At 34.6% G+C, this 20,686-nt stretch overlaps 1 protein-coding gene across 3 annotated transcripts in view; it reads left to right on the plus strand.

The window, feature by feature from the left end:
* The window catches only part of KIF16B (kinesin family member 16B), a 138,879-nt gene that overhangs the window by 83,881 nt on the left and 34,312 nt on the right, over positions 1–20,686 (plus strand). For 2 of the 3 annotated variants that reach the window (XM_087716841.1, XM_087716842.1), the window contains 2 exons: positions 4,700–4,822; positions 6,275–6,364. In XM_087716841.1, the coding sequence (XP_087572967.1) occupies positions 4,700–4,822; positions 6,275–6,364 (213 nt within the window). The remainder of the gene's footprint in view (positions 1–4,699; positions 4,823–6,274; positions 6,365–20,686) is intronic. The other variant, XM_087716843.1, reaches the window with a different exon arrangement.

Consider the following 20,686-nt stretch of genomic DNA (forward strand, 5'->3'; position numbering starts at 1 on the left):
GCTTGTCAAAACGTGGTCTGATTACATGTGGTTTGTATAGATGTATCTTGTGCTATACAACAGTCTCCCCATTGTTCACTGGTGAGAACCTATGCAGAGACTCAATCCCTCTTCCGTCTTAGCTAACTTCCAATAGTTAACTGTCCTTAGGCCACTCTCTAATTTAGACCTTACTCTACCCATTCATCAAAAGGATGCTAGCCGAAGCTCACTTTCAAACCCATATCTCATCTCCATATATCTTCCATATATCGTGTCTCCCCACATTCACCATCAGCCAATTTATGAAAACAGATTCCTGGTGAAAACTGATTAATTGCAGCATTTAAGCCTCAATACTTGTAGCAATCCAATTCAGAACACTGGCCGTAATGAACAGGTATTAAGTTCAGTTACTAACCATGAGTTCACATGTGCCAAATGGAACTGTGGAACTACGATTTAATAAAACCAAGCTCCAAAATCCATGCAAATAAGTAATGCAAAATTCTATTTAAATAACTGGAGACCATACATCCCTAATCCATTAATATTCAGAGATTTTTCTTTAAGAAGGTTCTTGGCAGTGTGTTTGTGTTAAGAATTGATTTTACTATGTCATAGTGTACATAAAATAATTCAAGTTGTAAAAAATACTTAATTTGGGTCTAGTGGAAAAATATATAAGGGTTTTAAAAATGAAAGGGATAGGAAGGTGTACACAAATACAATAATTATTCTCTGAGAAACCTGAACTCTTGTTCTTAAAGAGAAAAATTGGAGGGAAATTGTGTTTAATTGGACTGTGATATGACAATTAATTCCCAAACACCTTCTAGGAGAGCCATGTTTTTATCTGTTTTGGAAGGCTGTGAGATGGGAACTGAATAAATTTCGACAAGGAAGCTGTTCAGGGAGGCTATAATTGAAATTATAACCTGCCATTGGAATGTCTTATTCCTCCTGGTAAGTGGGGATTCTCAGCAGACTTCTCTGGTTATGTAGGTAGGATGACTGAAATTATTGGGGAGGGGGAAGTGGTCCCCAGAATGCTGAGAGCCATACACCTTTTTAGGAAAAAAAACCAACATTTTGTATTACACTTCGAAACGTAATGGTCACCAGTGCAGCTTGTGCAACAGAAGTATAATGTGTCAGTGTCTTGACTGACCACTGCATATATATACTGCTGCATGCTGGACTTGCTTAAGTTTCTGTAATCTTCAAAGGCTGTAGAATCACAAGAGATTATGAGGGCATAAGCAACCATTTTCAGTCCATCCTGTTCCAAATAAGGATGTAGTTAATACACCACATGAAGTTATGCAAAAACCCTCCTGGCTATGATATTTCTCTCCTCTTCAAGCAAAAACTCTGAGTCCAGGAGGAGGACTTGATGGTCATGCTGCCTCCCTCTTGAGGGAGCATGACCATCAAGAGCCAGAAATGGTACAGCATTCCATGCATCAGTCATTCCATGCATCAGCAATCACTCTCTCTTGTTTGGGTTGAATGAACATGTTTTTCTCCATCCAAAGTCTGATAGCCTACTGACCGAGTCAAGATTTTCACTGCATCTTCCAACAGGCCTGAGGTGAAGTTGTATAGCTTTACTATGCAACAAAAGGATTATCTTGGTATTTTCAAGCTTTCATTTCCCAGAATGTTAATTAAGGATGATTAAGGTTGATATTTGGCAAAATATTGCATTGTTGCTTTTTCTAATAATGAGTATAAAGAAATAAATTGTTCATTCTTTTCAAGGAATTTGGAATCTAGTTACCTCCAGTTTATTACTGGTATCAAAGACCAATTTCAGCATGGTTCATGAGGGCAAGTTTACATGAAGGCAAAACCTGGCATTCAATTTACCTAAGAAAGAAGATACGTGATAGAAATTTAGATATGGAAAATTAAAGGCTCCTTCTGGGACAGTTCCCCAAAGGCAATAATTTCAGTACCAATAAATTAGTATTATCTAAGCCATTCAACTAATTCATCTTACTGTGGAAAATGTAGGTTTATCAATGAACAATAATATATCATCAGCAGAAACAGCTATGTATGCCAAGAGTTATATAGTTTAGAGTAGGGGTCCCCAAACTCTTCAGCTCATCAACCCCATCATGAAGTTTTAGATTGTTCATCAACCCCCAAACAAGAAAAGCACAATATCTGTAATAAATATTGTAACTGCACTTATATTACATTTTTAAAGAAAAAGATGAAGATTTACTTTAAAATCCAAACAAGAATAACCAATGTAAGAAAGTATAATCTCTTTTAATAAGTACTCATATCAATTAAACTACCCTTTTATATTTAAGCATTCAGTCTTAAACTGAACTGAATACTAATTTTATATAACATTGCCTAAAATTGGATCAAGAATTTGATTAAAATACTCACCAATTATCAAAACATTGGAAGATAATCAAGAGAAGATGGCTTAGAAAATTATAAAATGCACCAATAGTATCTAAATTAGGAACATAAGTATTAGCTAGAGGGATTTTTTTTAACACTTAATTACCATAATGATAATGGCCTTTTACATCTGTTATCATTTTCAATATAAAGTGCCTTTATTAAAAGGACCATACTTTAAAAAAAAATGCTAATATAAACTTAGGCCACCCAATCTTTCTGCTACCTAACTTTTATTATCAGTAGTTATATGTCTCTTGCAAAGATGCAAGAGCCTTGAGTCTTGTGAGTTTAACACAGATTTGTTTTCCTTTGTCAGAGGTTTCCAGGCTATTCACATTATTCAAAGACACAATCCCAAGAAATATTTGTACAAACAAAAAGATTGTTAAAAGGAAATATTAACACAGAGAAAACTTGGGAAAGCCAACTAAAACACACTGTGTACGTTTTGAACTCTTGGAAGTTCAGTGATGATAGGCCTTTCAAGCATCAACTTTTGATCAGAAAAATATAAAATGAGTTATAGCATGTACAAAATTAGCATATTAATTAAAATGGAACAGGGGCCAAATAAGTATAGGTTCAGAATAATTAATTTTCTCCACAGCCATTGTCATTTGTTCAAGATACTTTAAATCATTTCATTCATGTTTGTTTGAAAGAAGTCTTAGCAAATCAATGCAGTTTCCTCCAAGATACAGAGAGCCTTAATATATGTTATAAAAGAATTCCAATGAAGGAACATCTATCCGTATATGAAACTGCCCTTTCTTTGATATCCACCTGGCTTTTCCCATCTTTTTGAAATTAGATGGCTAGCATTGTTGCCCTCTTTTGAGGGAATTCAGCTGCTTTTAATTCTTTTATCTCCTTTCTTTAGTCACTAAGGTTTTTCTACTCCTCCTCCCCCAGGTGTTTGAAGTTTTAAAATTTGTTATGGTTTAAAACTGTTTTTCTTTTAAATAGCAATATAAGATTTATATTATTTTATATTCACATTTTAGTATTTTTAATTTCTGTAAATTAAAAAAAAATCTAAAATTAAAAATAATTTTTTGTTGGTGAATCCTACAGCTTAAGTCATGATGTTTGTTGAATGTGTATTCCTAAACCAAATGTTAACTTAGAACCAACCACCATTCCTGAGAAATGTTTATTCAGGCTAAAGTTGATGTTGCAAGTAATAGAACAATGCTATTTCTTATTCCCCATGATAACACATTTTCAAGGCTGTCTTTCTAGCATCTGATGTGATTACAAGAGTCACTTTTACAATAAATTTTCTCCTTGTTTAAAGCTGGTGGAATTGTTCTAGAGCTATAAACATTTCAGTGACATCTAATTTTGGTAAGCTGTCAGTGATGAATACTGCTCTAGACAATAAATATAGAAAATGACTATATAATTTTGTTGGTTTTGATCTTGCCCCTGGATTTCAAACATAAGCTTTTGCAATAAATGTTTAATGGGAAGCTTGTCTCTGTATTCTTTTGCATTCATGAGCAACTTGGGTAAACAGTATAATATCTGAAAAAAAATCTAAGGATTCCACTCATCAGATCCTCTTGTTCACTGTTAGATTCAAAGTTAGGAATATATAGGGTTTGTTCTGAAGAGACTATGGTTTTTGTTTTTTGCTATATGAAGAAATATTCTCAGAAAGTTATTAAATTACAAGATTACAAAGTGCTTTTTTGAAGGAATAAAATGTTTGCAAAATTTCCAGATTACTAAAAGTGTTGCTTGATCTATTACATACTAACATATTTTTTTCTGATCATAAAAAACTTGTTTCTGATCTTAAAAACTTTTGATTGTGAATTGTATCCAGAGCTCTTCTACACAAGGAGGTTCCTCTTTTATCTATAGTAGTTGAGGTCCAGTAGAGTTCAGGTTATCCAGTTTTCTCCAGTTCTTCCTTTTCTCCCATCACTTTCTGTTTTCAGAAGGTTGTCCAATCTCCAGAACAGAAAAAAGAAATGTGTCTCCTTCTATTGGTGGGGTTATACTATTAGTGCAATTTCTGCTGTGCAAAGTGTTGATGCAAGCCCTTTACTTCTACTTAAGTTACATAAAGCATAAGACATATTTTGCAGTGGTATTCTTCAGTAGCTATTCTATATATGAAAATAATGTTGGCCATTCATGAGAGAATTATACTTTTCTATTGCATAAATGATTAATTATATAACTAAACTTATTTTTTTATTAAATAACATATTCTAGTTTCATGCAATAATATTTACGAAATGATGCAGTATTTAATTTCCTTTTAATATTCATTTGATAGCGCATGTTCTGTCGCCATGTTAAAACAAATCCAGATGATGTAAAGAATACAGTTAAAATTAGCATCCCACGTTATGTCCTTTGTGGACAGGGAAAGGATGAGCATTATGAATATGAAATCAAGGTAAGATACTTAAATATTTTTATTTTTGTTGGCATGCATTATTTGTCTACATATGGAATATTTGCTAAGTTTTATACCTTCTTATGGAAAAAGTTCAGTTTGGAAAACAAAGAGTCAATTAGTTTGTAACACATAATTGTCCATGACTATTAAAAAGTCATAACAGCAGTCATAAACTGTGAGTCAGGACCCCTTCTTTTAGAAGATTTTGAATTGTTTCTAGCATCCTACTGGAAAGCATTTCTACAAGACTTGGCACCAATTTGGCCCAGCCAAATGAGGCCTACCTCAGAACCCTGATTAGGACAGGAAGGGAGGGAATGTTTTAAATAGTTGAAGTGGGAGACTAAAGAAGATACAAATATGCAAACTTGACAAGTATAAGTAGAACACCTATGAAGTATTCTAAATATACTATGCTAAGTAGTAGGAATACAAAGTATTTCATAGGAAGGTAACAGCGTTTCCTGCATCTCGGCATTTAGTCATACCGACCACGGACATTTCTTCAGACATTACTGGCTCTCTTGACTGGAGATGAGCATCGCCTCCCAGAATTGGACATTACAGGGCAGGGGAAACCTTTGCCTTTAGCTTTTATTTACTAAGTATAGAAGTTTAGTGTAATCCCAAGAATCTTGATAAACTAGGATACTCTTCAGCTTTATATTCTCACTGTTTTACTCCATTGGGTTTATTGTATCATACTAGCTCTCTTGAACTGATATCCAAAGTTGAGAAAGGATAGGTTAGGATAAGATAGGAGCGATGAGATAATCATTATTGATACATTTTTCTGTGAACACACTGGCACACATTAAAAAATGACATTTTGATGCCTGCTCTCAAAAGAAAATATATATCCCAGAGGTGAAAATAAAAAGGAGATGAGACTGATGATAGCAGCTTTGTAGCCTCTCATTGCATTCTAATCCTTTACTCCATGCTTCATGGCATCACACATGCTGCTAGAAGGGGCAATTCCTTCTTTCCTTATTTTGAGGGAAAGCAGCAAGATTCTGTTGATAATGCTGTTCACTTGCAAATACTTACTTGTTTAATCAGTTAATGCTGATGCAAATGTTTTCCATTGTATGATCTAATACAGTAGTATTTCTATTCCATTTTGATTGCATAACTTATCCAGATAATTGGCACTTTACCTCCTGGTTGAGATAATGTCAAGTAATAAAAAGTCACAAAAATAGCCCTTACAACAAATGTCCCCATAATCATAGAATTACTTCATGGGAAAATGACTTCCATGCTAATGCAATTACATATTCAGTCTCTCCCAGCAAACTGAAATCATTGGTTTATTCTGCTCCAAGTCAAATTTTGGTGTGTGAGTAACCATGCTTAGTCAAGGAAAATTATCCATTAGGAGAAGCTTGTAATATAAACCTTTATGCTCCTTTTCTGTTAATTATATCGTTTACTTTTACAAAACAGATATCAGTCCTAGAAGAGACATGGGCTATATTCAGGAGATATAGCCGCTTTAGGGAAATGCATCAGACATTAAAATTGAAATTTCCAGAGGTAAGTTACTAATTAATTTTAATACGTAAAGGTATGATTATTTCCTTTTGGTTTATACCGATGGCAAATACTGGTGAATTTTCCTATTTAGTTTCTAAGAAACTATTTCATTTGTGGCAGAAATTGTATACATTTGGTTTTTTTTGGCAGTTTATATTTTATGTTGATACTTATTTGGAAGACATTTTAAAAGGATTGCTATGCTGTATTTTGTGAGAAAAAAACCCCACCTCTTAGTTTGTAAAAAAAAAAAACTTTTTTTTTTTTACAAGGACCGTTTTTATGGGACCCTTCAGAGATCTTTTTGAAAAGTGATAAAATTAAATCAGCTGTTTCATATTCATGGAAGTGAATTAAGCCAGAAGAGTTTTCTGCTCCACTAAATGGACACTTCTTTATGTTGAAAAAATGAGAGGCAATATTTTTCCTTTTGTTTCCTTTCATCAACACCTCCCACTAATTGTATTCCCAACAATTAGGAGTCAAAGTCCTGATGCACAAAGGGCAGGAGAAATGGGCAGAATTTACCTTCCCACCCCCATCACCCATGAAAATCCAAGGCACAGAGTTTTGTTCTGCACAGTTATCAGTTGAAATCATTAATTCTCTCTAGTTGTTACTTCTTTTCTATATTTTATTGTCTTTCATCCTAAAAATCTCCATGTATAATTTTGTGGGATTCTGAATATGCAAATACAGTTACTTCTGCAATTTATCACAGTTATAACCAATTCTTTTTTGAAGGACCATCATTTATCCTCCATTCTATTTACACAGGTGCTTTATGAGATACATTAGGCTGAGAGCTAATGATCAGCTCACTTTTCAAATATGAGTACAGGAGCGGTAGAAGGAACATATCATCCCAGTTCAAAAGTAATTCTCTAATCATTACATTATATTAATAAATATAATTAAATTACATCTATATCTTAGATGAATATTGCAGGTCCCAAGGAAGAATATGTGTCCCACCATCACCCTAGCCAAGGTATATTGGCATTTTCACATATTCTCTTTCCTATTCATCAGCATTACCCAAACATACATGGATAATATTTATATATATTGAGGATAAAAATTAATCCACCTAAACACTGCCATATCTTATTTTTGTCATTTATTGTGCATAATGTGCAAGTCAACTCTGTGTAAGTAGCAATATCTATTGTCCTGGGCCATCTGAAGTTAAAATAGCACACCTTTTCTTCATTAAAGTTATATTTTCCATCTAGTTATCAATGTCTGTATAGCAGTTCATAATGAAAATATCTTTCTTTGCCGTTGTGAGCATGTTCAAAGGATGCAGGGAATAGTGGAAAATGCCATCTTTGTTCTTTTTTATGTATTTTTGTTATTATTATTTTTAGAAAAATTAAATTACTGTTTATTTATTAAATATTTAGCAGTGGAAAAACATAAATGGGAGGGAGGGTCGGAGGGAAAGAAGGAAGGAGGGACTTTCTGTGCAGAATGATTTCCAGAGCTTGGGGTATAAACTTAGTAGTATAGGTTGTAGGCTTATCTTTTCAGAGGTTTTACCAGTATATAAGGAACAAAAAGGGAAGGGCCAGCGTGTAGCAGAGTTTAATGTGTGGCTAAAGGAGTGGTGTAAAAGGGAAGGCTTTGGTTTTATTAGTCATGATGTCTGCAGCTGGTCCAATAAAAAAACTGTACAAAAGAGATGGTTTGCACCATCCAAGAAAGGGACTGAGTTACTTGGCATTAAATTCACAGATTTTCTGGATAAACATTTAAACTTAACAGCGGGGACAGAGAATTAATTGATACAGAACATTTCTGTCCCCAGCAATCTAAAATTCATAGGGTTATCAGTGCATGTAACATAGATGTTTGTAGGGGTATGATTATCACTCCTGCTATCAAGCAAAACCAAGCATTTAATAGTGAGTGCCATACCATGTGCATGAATCATACAAGTGGCAAGAAAATAGGGGCAGTCAGGCATAACACAGGTTATGTAGACAGTAAACACAGGGTCAATCAAAATGGACTCAAATATCTATACACCAATGCACAGAGTATGAGGAATAAACAGGGTGAATTAGAAATTCAAGTAAATGAGGGCAGATACGATACTGTTGCCATTACAGAAATTTGGTGGGATGAATCCCACAAATGGAACACACAGCTAGAAGGATTTAAATTATTTAAAAGAAATAGACCAAATAAAAGAGGAGGTGGAGTTGCACTATATATAAGAAATAACTACATCTCTACAGAAATAGAGCACAACAATGATGAGAACAATCTTGAATGCATTTGGGTCAATATTAAAGGTTGGGGGGGGGGGAAATGACTGCCATAGGTCTATACTACAGGCCACCCAACCAAGCAGAGGAAAGAGGTGAACTTTTTGCTAGTCAGCTATGTAAGGTATGTAGGAAGCACACCACAATAGTAATGGGGGATTTTAACTACCCTGACATCAACTGGGAAACAAACTCTGCACCAAGTGAAAAATCCAACAGGTTCCTAACAAACCTAGCAGACAACTTTGTTTCCCAAAAAGTAGAGAAGAGAACAAGGGAATCAGCCATATTGGACTTAATTCTCACTAACAGAGAGGAAATGATAGAAGGTTTTGAAGCCACAGGAACTCTGGGGGCAAGTGACCCTGCAATATTGGAATTCAACATTATGCAAACACAAGTAGTAGAACAAAGTCAAACTAGAATCTTGGACTTTAAGAGAGTCAATTTCAAAAAACTTAGAGCTTCGGAAGAATTCCATGGATGAGAATCCTCAAGGGGAAAACAACTCAAGAAGCTTGGGAAATTTTGAAAAATGAGATTACAAAAGCCCAGTCTTGCACAATACCAGTGAAGAAGAAAAATAACAGCTCCCAAAAGAAACCAGCATGGCTGCATAAAGGACTCTCTGACAAATTGAAAGACAAAAAAGACAAAAGACAAAAAAATTGGATACCAAATTAATGCATTTAATCAAGATAGGGGCATTCTAATATGATTGTACTTGAAATATTTAATCAAGATAAGGGCATTCTAATATGATTGTACTTGAAATATCATAGGTATAGGCACTAAGCACTGGATACACTACTAATTATGCATTGGATGCTTAACCATAACTAGTTAAATGCTGGGTATTTCTTGACCGTCTAGTATTTGATATAACAATTGTGTTTCGCCCCTCCCGAATGATGAATGAATGTTGCTCATTATTTTACTCTATGTTTGTCTACGTCACTGTTTGTATTTCCCTCCCTTGATCCTATGTAAGCCGCCCTGAGTCCCCTCAGGGAAAAGGGCGGCCTATAAATGTTAATAAACCTTAAACCTTAAACCTTCATAATATAATTCCGATGCCAAAAAATCACTGTGTATGGTTACCATAAAATTAAAATTTCAAATAGGATGAGTTACATATAAAAATAAATAATATAAGGGAGAAAATTGAGATTATATTATTTATTGTTTCTAAGGATGCACACTGCCATCCTCTAAATAAATAATTTAGTGAATCAATGAGTGTCTTGTCTTTAAAATCCCTATTTTTTCCCAGTTTTTCAGTGGGGGTGTAATGAAATATTGAGAAGTTAAAAGTTTAGAATAGCCCACCCACAAATTTAGTTTAAATATGCTTGTAATTATTTGCATAAATCTCATAGCATTTTGAAAGAACTTTAGTTTTGGAGTTGCTTATCTTATGTTTGCAGTAAGTTTCTGTCCTATGGGTCCCTAGATAACAATAGTTTCATATGTTTAAGAATATTTTTCTCAGCAGTTCATTCAAACTATTAATACTCTAAGGAATTTTATTCATGAAAACACTTGTTTTGGATTCTGTGAGGAATAATATATTTACCTGAAATGAAGATATTTTCAAATTTAAGATAATTCTCTATAACAGAAAGAATAGGTTATTTATACTGTCTGTCATCAAAAGTTTTATAAAATAGACAGTTTATACATTTAGCCAATTTAGTATTTTAGTTCTATTTCAAACCAGTCCTGGTGAGGTTGACAACTGCATAAATATGTGTGAGACACTTGAGGGTATATAAGTGATTAAACATATCAGAAGATAATCTGCAAACAAGCAAAGACAAGAACCAGAACTACATTAGTAATAGTTGAATTCATATATTTCAGTTAGAATTAATTGCCAGTAAGATAAACCATTTTTGAAATTGATTTCCTGTGCCTCTATACATACTAAAATAATTATGCAACATACCCACATGCTTCTCTCTTCATTCAGCAGAAGCAACCCTCAAGAAGTAGGATCAAGATGAGATTAAGGGAGAGGGGAGCTGCACTGGAAAGTAAAAGAAAGGGAAAAGAGAGAACAAAATCAGATGCAGAGGAAGGGAAGGGAAACTGAATGGAAAGGATAGAGACAAAAAAACCTGGTTGCCTTCTATGTGTTGAACAGGAACATTTTCCTTGAGACAAGATGGAGGAAAGGTCATGCCATTGCTTTTTTAGAGTCTAATAAAATGTGTTTAATGTGCAAAGTTGTAGATCTTAAGCTTCAAAACAGGCATTGATTGGGAATATCTACTTCTGTTTTGAGTATTTTCAAATGTACATTATTCACATCTTCTGTTTATCAAGTAATTTTATGAGTGACTTAGGCATTCTTTTCACTGAAACATTCCTGTAAATGAAGTAGCTCTAGAAACCTTCTATTGTCGTTTTAGTGATTTTGTTGTTGTTGTTGTTGTTATCATTAGTGTTACATTCGTCAGGCTTTTTCTCATTTTTTTTTATTTATTTATTTATTTTTTAAATTATTTTTATTTTTTGGTTACATAGACAACAATGGGAAAGGGAGAGGATGGAGAGAAAAAAAAGGGGGGGGAGGGAAAGCCCATCTTCACATACAATATGTCGTTTAATCACAGGTGCATCCCTACTAAGTTTATACATCCCGTATCTCTCTATTGTATATTTAATAAGCACCACAATAAGCTAGGGTTTAAAAAACAAAAAACAACAAAGTAAAACAAGGGAGAGAGGAAGAGGAAAAAAAAAAGGGTGGGGGAAGGGGGGGAGGCCAAAAAGGACAAAAAAAAAAAAGTTCAAAAAGAGAAGGGGAAAAGAGAAAAAAAAAGGGTGGGGGGAGGGGGGAAGGCCAAAAAGGACAAAAAGGGTCCAAAAAGGAAGGGGAAAAAAAAGACAAAAAAAAAAAAAAAACAAAAAAAAAAAGAAAAAAAAAAAAACCATCATCACATGCAGCATGTCGTTTGATTACGGTTGTTTTAACATCTACATCTTCAAATAATGTTTACCATCTCAGATATTTCCTCTAATGTAACTAAAGGTCTCATTTTCCTTCTACCATATATATTCGGTTAACATTAGCATTGTTTTCCCCCAGAGAATATACTTCTATTCATTGTTAACCTTGCATTTCATACCTTCAAACAGAGATCTTATTCCTTCATTGTTCAACAAGGCATCGCTGCCTATATATACCAGTTTTCATTTGTTCCCCTACTAGAATTACCTTATCAGCAGCGAAATATCATTATAATAAATTCTTAACCTTATACATTATATCACCAGACCTTATATTAGTACTTCCTTATATCATTGTTGAATTATTTCACAGCATAATTATATCATCATTTACTTTTTCCAATTAAAGCATAAGTATATCATTTTTCATTTCCAAAATTTTGTTCTTTTTCCTTTAGCCATTGATAAAACAGGTCCCATATCTTATAAAATTGTTCATCCTCTTGCTCTCTAATTTCAAATGTCAATTTACTCATTTCGGCACAGTCCATTATTTTTCGAATGATTTCTTCCTCTTTTGGTATTGTTTCATTTTTCCAGTTTTTTGCAAATACAATTCTGGCTGCTGTTATAACATTTACAATCAAATATTTTAAGTCTTTGTTGTAGGTTTCTGGTAAAATTCCCAATAAAAAGACCTCTGGTTTAAAGTCTATTTGTTTATGTATCATTTTCTCCAACCACATGTGGATTTTAGTCCAGTATCTTTTGGCTTCAGTGCAAGTCCACCACATGTGGTAGTATGAGCCAGGTATCTGGTGACATTTCCAACACTTTTCTGATTTATTCTTAAACATTCTTGCGATTCTGGTCGGGGGTAGATGCCACCTATAAAACACGGGATCAGATACCATCAATATGCAGACGATACTCAATTGTATCTGTCCGCCCCGTGCCAAATCAATGAAGCGGTTGACGTGATGGGCCGGGGGCTTGAAGCCGTTATGGACTGGATGAGGATTAACAAGCTTGTGCTCAACCCGGAAAAGACCGAGTGGCTGTTGTGTTTTCCTCCCAAAGATTTGACCAATAATCCAACACTCAGGCTGGGGGGTCAAATTTTACACCCCTCAGAGAGGGTTCGCAACTTGGGAGTCCTCCTGGATCCACAGCTGTCATTCGACCACCATATAGCGGCTGTGACCAGGGGGGCATTCGCCCAGGTACGCCTGGTGCGCCAGTTGCGACCCTACCTGAATCGGGAGGCCCTCACAACAGTCACTCGGGCCCTTGTGACCTCTAGGCTGGAATACTGCAACGTGCTCTACATGGGGCTGCCCTTGAGGAGCATCCGGCGACTTCAGCTAGTGCAGAACGCAGCCGCGCGAGTGATTGCGGGTGTACCTCGATTCACCCGCATTACACCTATCCTCCGCGAGCTGCGCTGGCTACCTGTCGATCTCCGGATGCGCTTCAAGGTGCTATTGATCACCCATAAAGCCCTACATGGCAGTGGATCTGGATACTTGAGAGACCGCCTTCTGCCAATTACCTCCCTACGACCTATAAGATCTCATAGGTTAGGCCTCCTCCGTATTCCATCGGCCAGCCAGTGTCGGCTGGCAACCACAAGGAGGAGGGCCTTCTCAGCAGTGGCCCCGACCCTTTGGAACGAGCTCCCCGTAGAGATCCGTACTCTCTCCACCGTCCAGGCCTTCCGCATAGCCTTGAAGAACTGGCTCGCCCGTCAGGCCTGGGGATAAGGACTGTTACCCCGCCCGAATGTAGTATGCATGTTGTTTGCTATTTTATTATGTGTTGTAATCTCAATGTCGTATTCCCCCTTCCCTTGGTTTTCTGTGAGCCGCCCTGAGTCCCCTCAGGGAAAAGGGCGGCCTACAAATACAAATAAAACCAAAAAAAAAAAACCAATCTTATACAAATTTTCTCTATATGCAGTAGACATTGTCATTTTGTAATTTTGAGACCACAATTTCTGCCAATTCTCTAAATCAATCCCATACTTAAAATTTTTCCCCCAAGCAATCATAGTTTCTTTAACTTGTTCTTCATGCAATTTAAACTCCAATAAATATCCATATAGTTTTTTAATTACTTTTTCATCGGTACCTGTTAGAATTTTATCTAGCTCAGTCATTTTATTATATAGACCTTTAGTTTTTCTATCTTCATTATATCTAGATTGTATCTGTACATATGAATACCAGTTCATTTCCATCCCTTCTTGCTTCAACTCTTGACTAGATTTGAGCTCACCCTCTGCATTCAATAATTCTATATATCTAACTGTTTGTTCCTTTTTATGTATTATCGGATACGAGAATGCTTCAATTGTTGATGTCCAGACTGGAATTTTTAAATAATGTAATTTTTTAATCTTTTCCCAATTTAACAACAATGCCTCCCTTATATAATGTCTTCTAAAGTAACCATGCGGTTTAGTTCCCTTATACCATAAGAAGGCATGCCATCCCAACAGCAAATCATGACCTTCTACGTTCAATAATCTAGAGTTTTTTAATGATATCCACTCCTTAATCCACATCAGGTTTGCTGCCTGATAGTATAGCTCCCAATCGGGTAAACCAAAACCTCCTCTTGATCTAACATCTTGTAGTAATTTAAGCTTTATTCTAGCTTTTTTCCCTTGCCATATAAATTTCAAAACTATTTTATTTAAGTCTAGAAAAAAATCCTTACCCAGTCTAATTGGGATTGTCTGAAACAGATATAAAATTCTAGGTAGAATGTTCATTTTAATTGTAGAAATTCTTCCCATCATTGATAAATGCAAGTTTCCCCATTTCTCCAAATCGATTGCTATTTGTCGTTTTAATCTGGTATAATTATCCTCTTTAAGAGTGCTACATCTAGGTGATAAATGTATCCCCAAATATTTAATTTTACTTGTGTTTTGAATCTGCAACATTTCTGACAACTGAACCTTTTGTGTAGCTGGGATATTCTTTGTCATGATCTTTGTTTTATCTTTGTTTATTTTCAAGCCTGCTACTTCTCCATATTCCTCTATTCTTTCTAACAATTTGGGTGCAGTTTCTAATGGGTCTTCAAGAATGAAAACTAAGTCGTCTGCGAACGCTTGCAGTTTATACTCTTCTCTCTTAATTTTCATTCCTCTTATTTCTTCTTCTTCTCTAATCTTTCTGTTTAAGACCTCTAGTGTTAGGACAAAAAGTAGCGGAGATAGTGGGCAGCCTTGTCTTGTACCTCTCTTTATTTCAATCGGTTCTGTTAGTTCTCCATTTACCATTATCTTTGCTGCTTGTTTCTGGTATATCGTTCGTATACTTTGAGTGAATTTCTTGCCAAAGTTCATCTGCTCCAGTTGCAAAAACATAAACTGCCAATTCACATTATCAAAGGCCTTCTGCGCATCGAGGAACATCAGTGCCAATTGTTTTTCTGGATGGGCCTCATAGTATTCCAAGGTATTCAAAATTATTCTCATATTGTCTTTGATTTGTCTTTTAGGTAAAAAGCCATTTTGATCTGAATGGATGAAGCCATTTAAGTATTTTTTAAGTCTCTCAGCTAGTATAGATACATTCGTCAGGCTTTTTCTGTTTTTTCAGGTACGAAGTTTACATGAGTTCTAAGAGTCAGCAAAATATATGCAGCTTGTAAAGAGCAACTCCTGGGTTTGAGTGTTGCAAAAATAAACTGCCATTCACAAATTTGGATAAAGCACTTAGTCCCCGCAAATCGATTGTCATTTCTAATGCAAACAAGCACATCTTAAGGTTTTTTTCATTGCTGAAAAGAAACAGCGCAAGTCATAATTTGTTAGATCTTTTATTCAGAAACCAATTTGTATTTTTAACAGTCTTTTCTCTATAACTTGCAGTTGTGTTATCGCTAGGGTAATTTTTTTAAAAAATTACAGAATTACTTGTTAAAGAATTGCAAGTACAATTTTTCAAGCAAAAATTATTCAATCAAGAGCCAAGAGAGACAGAGAGACCAAGTGTGTTCCATACCATATTTGGAATTCTTTGATAAATTTTGCAATTCAGAAAGATATTCTACTTTCTTGCAGGAGTTTTTGTTAAAGAAACACTGATAAATATAATACAGCTAACCTCCCATAAAACAGACAATTAATTATCTTTGTTTCATATCGAATAATAGATTCTGGATTAATGTGGTGATTCTGCATTCCATTAGCAATTCTGATATTGATAGAATCTCGTATTCCAAGTTCCAAATGGGACAATGGCTGTGTTAACAGTTGCCTCCAAGGATAATGTTCCTGCTGCAGAAAATTCAATTGAGGAATATCTGGCAGCAATATCTCTTTTCTGTGAGAAAGAGCATTGGTATAATTTGAATTAGAGTTATTTCTGAGAAATGCTAATATTGAAAGTTTATCAAGTGTAAATCTGGGTAATGATGAAAGCGTTTTTTCATTCCTGAATTCCCACAATCTAGAATAGCAACTATTATATAAAAGAATAAGCAACCCTAACCTTGACCCTAGCCCTTAGTTTGCTATGAATCAACACTTTTAGATAATCCAAGCAATAAAAGGAAAAGGAAAAGGTAATGTTAAATTGGTATTTATTTTTATATTTAAATATTTTAACTATAAAACATGCAATTAAGGATTTAATGAACACAATGAAAATGTCTTTCCTTTTTGAACCAAACTTTTGTGTTTTTTTTAAATTTAATATTTTAATTTTTTTGTACCAAAACAAAAAAAGGAAAAGGAGAAAAATCTGTCTTATATTTTATACTTATCAACAGTCAATGAGTTCCTTTCTATAATATAAACTATTAAGATATTACTATAAGATATCCCAGAATCTCTATCATAATAACATATATTGCTGCAACTGTTGTGATTTTCTAATAGTAATTTCTTTAAAAAGCTTCCTGAACCAGGATTGTCCAATATTACTTTTCCAATGTTAGAAGTAATACATGATATCCTGATAACAATCAAGATCTATTTCTTTTTCTGCAGATGTAACTCATTGATTTTTCCTAAAGTCCAGCTGATTCAATCATGCTAGGGTTGGCATTCTTCAGGTGCCTTCAGTTAAATAATGTTATCTATTGGAACCCCAAAAGTGACCTTCTCCATAACACCACCTGCCCTTTGGAATGAGATTTAGATAGCCCCCCTTTGCTATTGTTTAGAAGACCTGTGAAGATTAGGCCTTTGGCAAGGGGAAGAGTGGGAGAGGGGGAGAGAGAGAGAGAGAGAGAGAGAGAGAGAGAGACCCCTCGCTTCATTCCATCTGATCGGTTGTGCATACTTACCATCTTTTATCTTTTTTATGTTTTATTGATTTTATTTAATTTTTATGTTTGATTGTTGTGAGCCGCCCAGAGTTGTTGGAAGATAAGCAGCATCCTATAACAATAAGGGAATGTAGAATAGAAGACAAAGAATTGGAGAAGATCACAAAATATCAAGATCTTAAAATTGAAATGGAAGATTATGGCATAAAGTGGTTGCGACGGTTCCAATTGTTATAGATACTCTATGTGCCATACCAAAAAAAAAAATATTGGGTGGCACTTAGAAGCTCTGCACACTGACAACATTTCCATCTGTCAGTTACAAAAAGCTACACTACTGGGAACCATGCATAAACTATGCCAATACATTACAACATCCTAGATTCTCAGGAAGAACTTTATGCATATGAAAGCCAACACCAGCTAAAAAACTTACAGCTGTGATTTCAAATTGATGTGTACAGGTAGTAATTATAATCAAACTACTAGTGGTAGTAGAAATAGTAATAAACTCCAAGAGAAAGAAGATCAACTTGAATGTAGTTTGGATTGATTCCAACTTCTTGGATAATTGTGCCTAGAAATAACAGACATCAGTAAAAACATCAAAAACTTTGTGCAGAGATCAATGGTACAATGCATGACACAATTGCTGGTTATTGGTGATAGATTGGAAGAGGCTAATTTCAAGAGAGAGATCTTTCAAGAAGACTCACTATCACCACTACTTTTTGTTATTGCATTGATTCTTCTGTCAACAATACTGAAAAGGTCAGGCCATGGCTATCCCACTTTACATGGCAATCTGAAGCTGTATGGAAAAACGACATGTGAAATAGAATCACAACTCAACACCATCAGTGGTCATAACTCGAGGGCTACCTCAATTAATGTTTATAATATATATAATATATTATATTATTATATAATATAATTAATATTATTATAATTAATATATATGTATATGATCTGTTGCCAATACAATCAACTCACTACTCTATTCATGACATAAATATTATAGAGTGGCATTTTTATTGAGTGCCTTCAGCAACAATCTGAACTGAAGGAAAAGTAATTTCCATCCCCCTTCCCCCATGAATGGTTATTATTGAACTATTCAACTCAGTGAAAATTTAATATCCTTTCCATCTCACATTTGTCTTGAAGTCCCAGAAAAAGTGAGGTGAAAACCCTGACCAGATGTGCATATGGTATCTGCAAATAATAATAATGGCTCACAACTTAACTGATAAGAAATTGCACAAGTCTTCAGAGTTAACTTGATAAAATCTACACTACTTGTAGAGTCCATGGATAGCCTTTAGGAATGCATGCTATGCTGTCATTTTATGTATTAAATTTCCACTTATGCCCCTGATATTGCATAGTTTATCTGACTGCCAGCTTACGTTAATAAACAACTAGTGATACAGCTAATTTTGCCTAAGTGACATTCCTTTTTTATTAGTTTATAATATAAAATACAAGAAAATAATAGGAAAATAAGGGAGAGAGAAGGGAAAAGTGTAAGGAAGAGGGAAAAAAGAAAAGATGTTGACTTTGGTATAGTAGAATAGTATCAAAACTCAACTTTTTTTTACATAGTAGAAACTAGTTTGTTGTCTTTCTGTAACAACAAACCTAGCTAATTGGTAAAACCCAAAATCAAAATTTCATTTTTTTCCATCTCAAGCAAAGTCCAAAAGCAGTTCCAAGCAGAAACAAAAGTAATTGTGTTCTTTTATTTAATCAGAGCAATCAATTTAGCAATTTCTGCTGACTCCTACCAACTGTTGCAGCCATTCATGCATTGTGGGAATCAAAGTGCCTTTCCATGTTTGTGCATAAATCTTGCTGTCGTCAACATATATAACATCAAAGTTTCAATTTTTTCCCCCAAGTCTTCTCCATTAAACCCAAAAGGAAAATTTCAGGTTTTATCTTTATATTCACTTTGAGAATTTTCTGTATTAAGATGTGAATCCTATTCCAATATTTCTTTGCTTGTCACATGTCCACCATAAATGATAAAAGGTCCCTTCTTTACATTTGCATTTCCAATATTTATTTGGAATACCTTTATACATTCTTGACAACTTATCTGGTGTTAAATATCAATGATACATCACCTTATAATTTAGATTTCTTTTAGATTATAATTTAATGTAAATGTTGGACTTTTTGTCCACAGTTTTTGTTAATGCCTCTTTAGATTCAAGGATAGGATGACCAAAATTAAAACCGATTATTTGACCATAAGTCCACCCATCTGAATTTGCCTTCATTTCTTTTTTTAAAAGCTTCCTGAGAAGGTACCCAATCTTCACAGAAAATCTTGTTTTATACTTATTCCAAACTATTAGGATGGCACGTCTAACAAATGGTTATTAAAATCAACATTTACTTTAACCTTGTCATATCATAAATAGCTGTGCCATCATGGCCCTCTAGATCATGGGTGTCAATCTCAGTCATGTCACGTGATATGTTGTGATGTTTTTTTACCTTTGCGGAACCAGGATGAGCATGACCTGCATGTAACGCATCCAGCCCACGGGCCATCCGTTTGACACCCCTGCTCTAGATCAAGAAGCCTCTTGTTTTGGAGATTCACCCACTCTTTTAGCCAGACCAAATAACAAGCACCAAAATACAATTTCAAATCTGGTAAATCCAAACCTCTTTTTTCCTTAACATCTTGCAGTAGTTTATATTTAATTATTGGGATTTTTTTTCCTTTCCATATAAACTGAGAAATATCCATCTGCCATTCTTTAAATGGAGTATCGCTAACTGAAGTTCCTAATATTAAATTGTGCTATTATAGATCTGTGATTTGTCTTCTAAACCAATTCTTTATAAAGTACATTTGAACTAAACTTCATGAACCTTATGTATTTTGAATTGGCATGGATTTTTGTTCCTAAAACTCTCTTGAAATAAAATAACTATTGCAGAAGATAAACTTCTGACAATCATTTGTAACCATCATTTTCATATCTCCAATATTTAACTTCTGATTGAGTTCTGTGGTTGCAGGTAATTTTTGTTCTTTCCAGCTCATACTCCAATCTTCTTGAGAATTAGTTGGCAATATTCTAAATATGGCTCTTGACAGTGCTTTATACGTATTTTATCTTTAGCTACACATTCCAAGTTCAGGCTATAAATGAATTTGCATTGTATAAATGTACATTTCTTGCCAATAGAAAATAAAAGTACCTCAATTAAGAGCAGTTTCAAAAAAATCAAGCTATAAAAACATACTCAGACTGATTGAATCCACCCTTAAGGTTCTTTTCTTTTGTTTAATTTTCCATGTTGACCTTTCACCTCTCTACAGATTATAGAAGCCATAGCTGTAATTGCTTCTCTTTCCACCTATTTTAAGGATCAAAATGCCTTGAGTATCTATCTTTGTTATTCATTTCTACTTTAACTAGTACTTCCTTTCATTAGCCCCTATTCAGGCAACATGAGCACATATGAGTTTTATACATAAGGAAAGGGAACAGTCATTTTTCTTCTTGCTTTTCATATGAAAAGACAAAGCTATCTGCTGTGGGGGGGGGGCCTCTTCTTTTCATAGTAAATCTTCAGTTCATTGTGAACTTTGTTTGTTTTTTAAAAAAATATTTATTTAAAGAGCTTCCCCAAATAGAGGAGTCTCGTTTCAGACAGCCATCTCTACAAAAGGAGTATGACAAGAATAGTGATCAAGGATAGAAAAATGGCATACTTGAGTGCCCTCCTCAAGTTTTCAACTTAAATGTTTCAGACACTTGGTGATTTTTTTAGAAGAGTT

This window comes from Thamnophis sirtalis, unplaced genomic scaffold (genome assembly GCF_051295495.1).
Source record: "Thamnophis sirtalis isolate CommonGarterSnake01/CBP01778 unplaced genomic scaffold, rThaSir2_p1.2 scaffold_5, whole genome shotgun sequence".
Classification (NCBI taxonomy): Eukaryota; Metazoa; Chordata; class Lepidosauria; order Squamata; family Natricidae; genus Thamnophis; species Thamnophis sirtalis.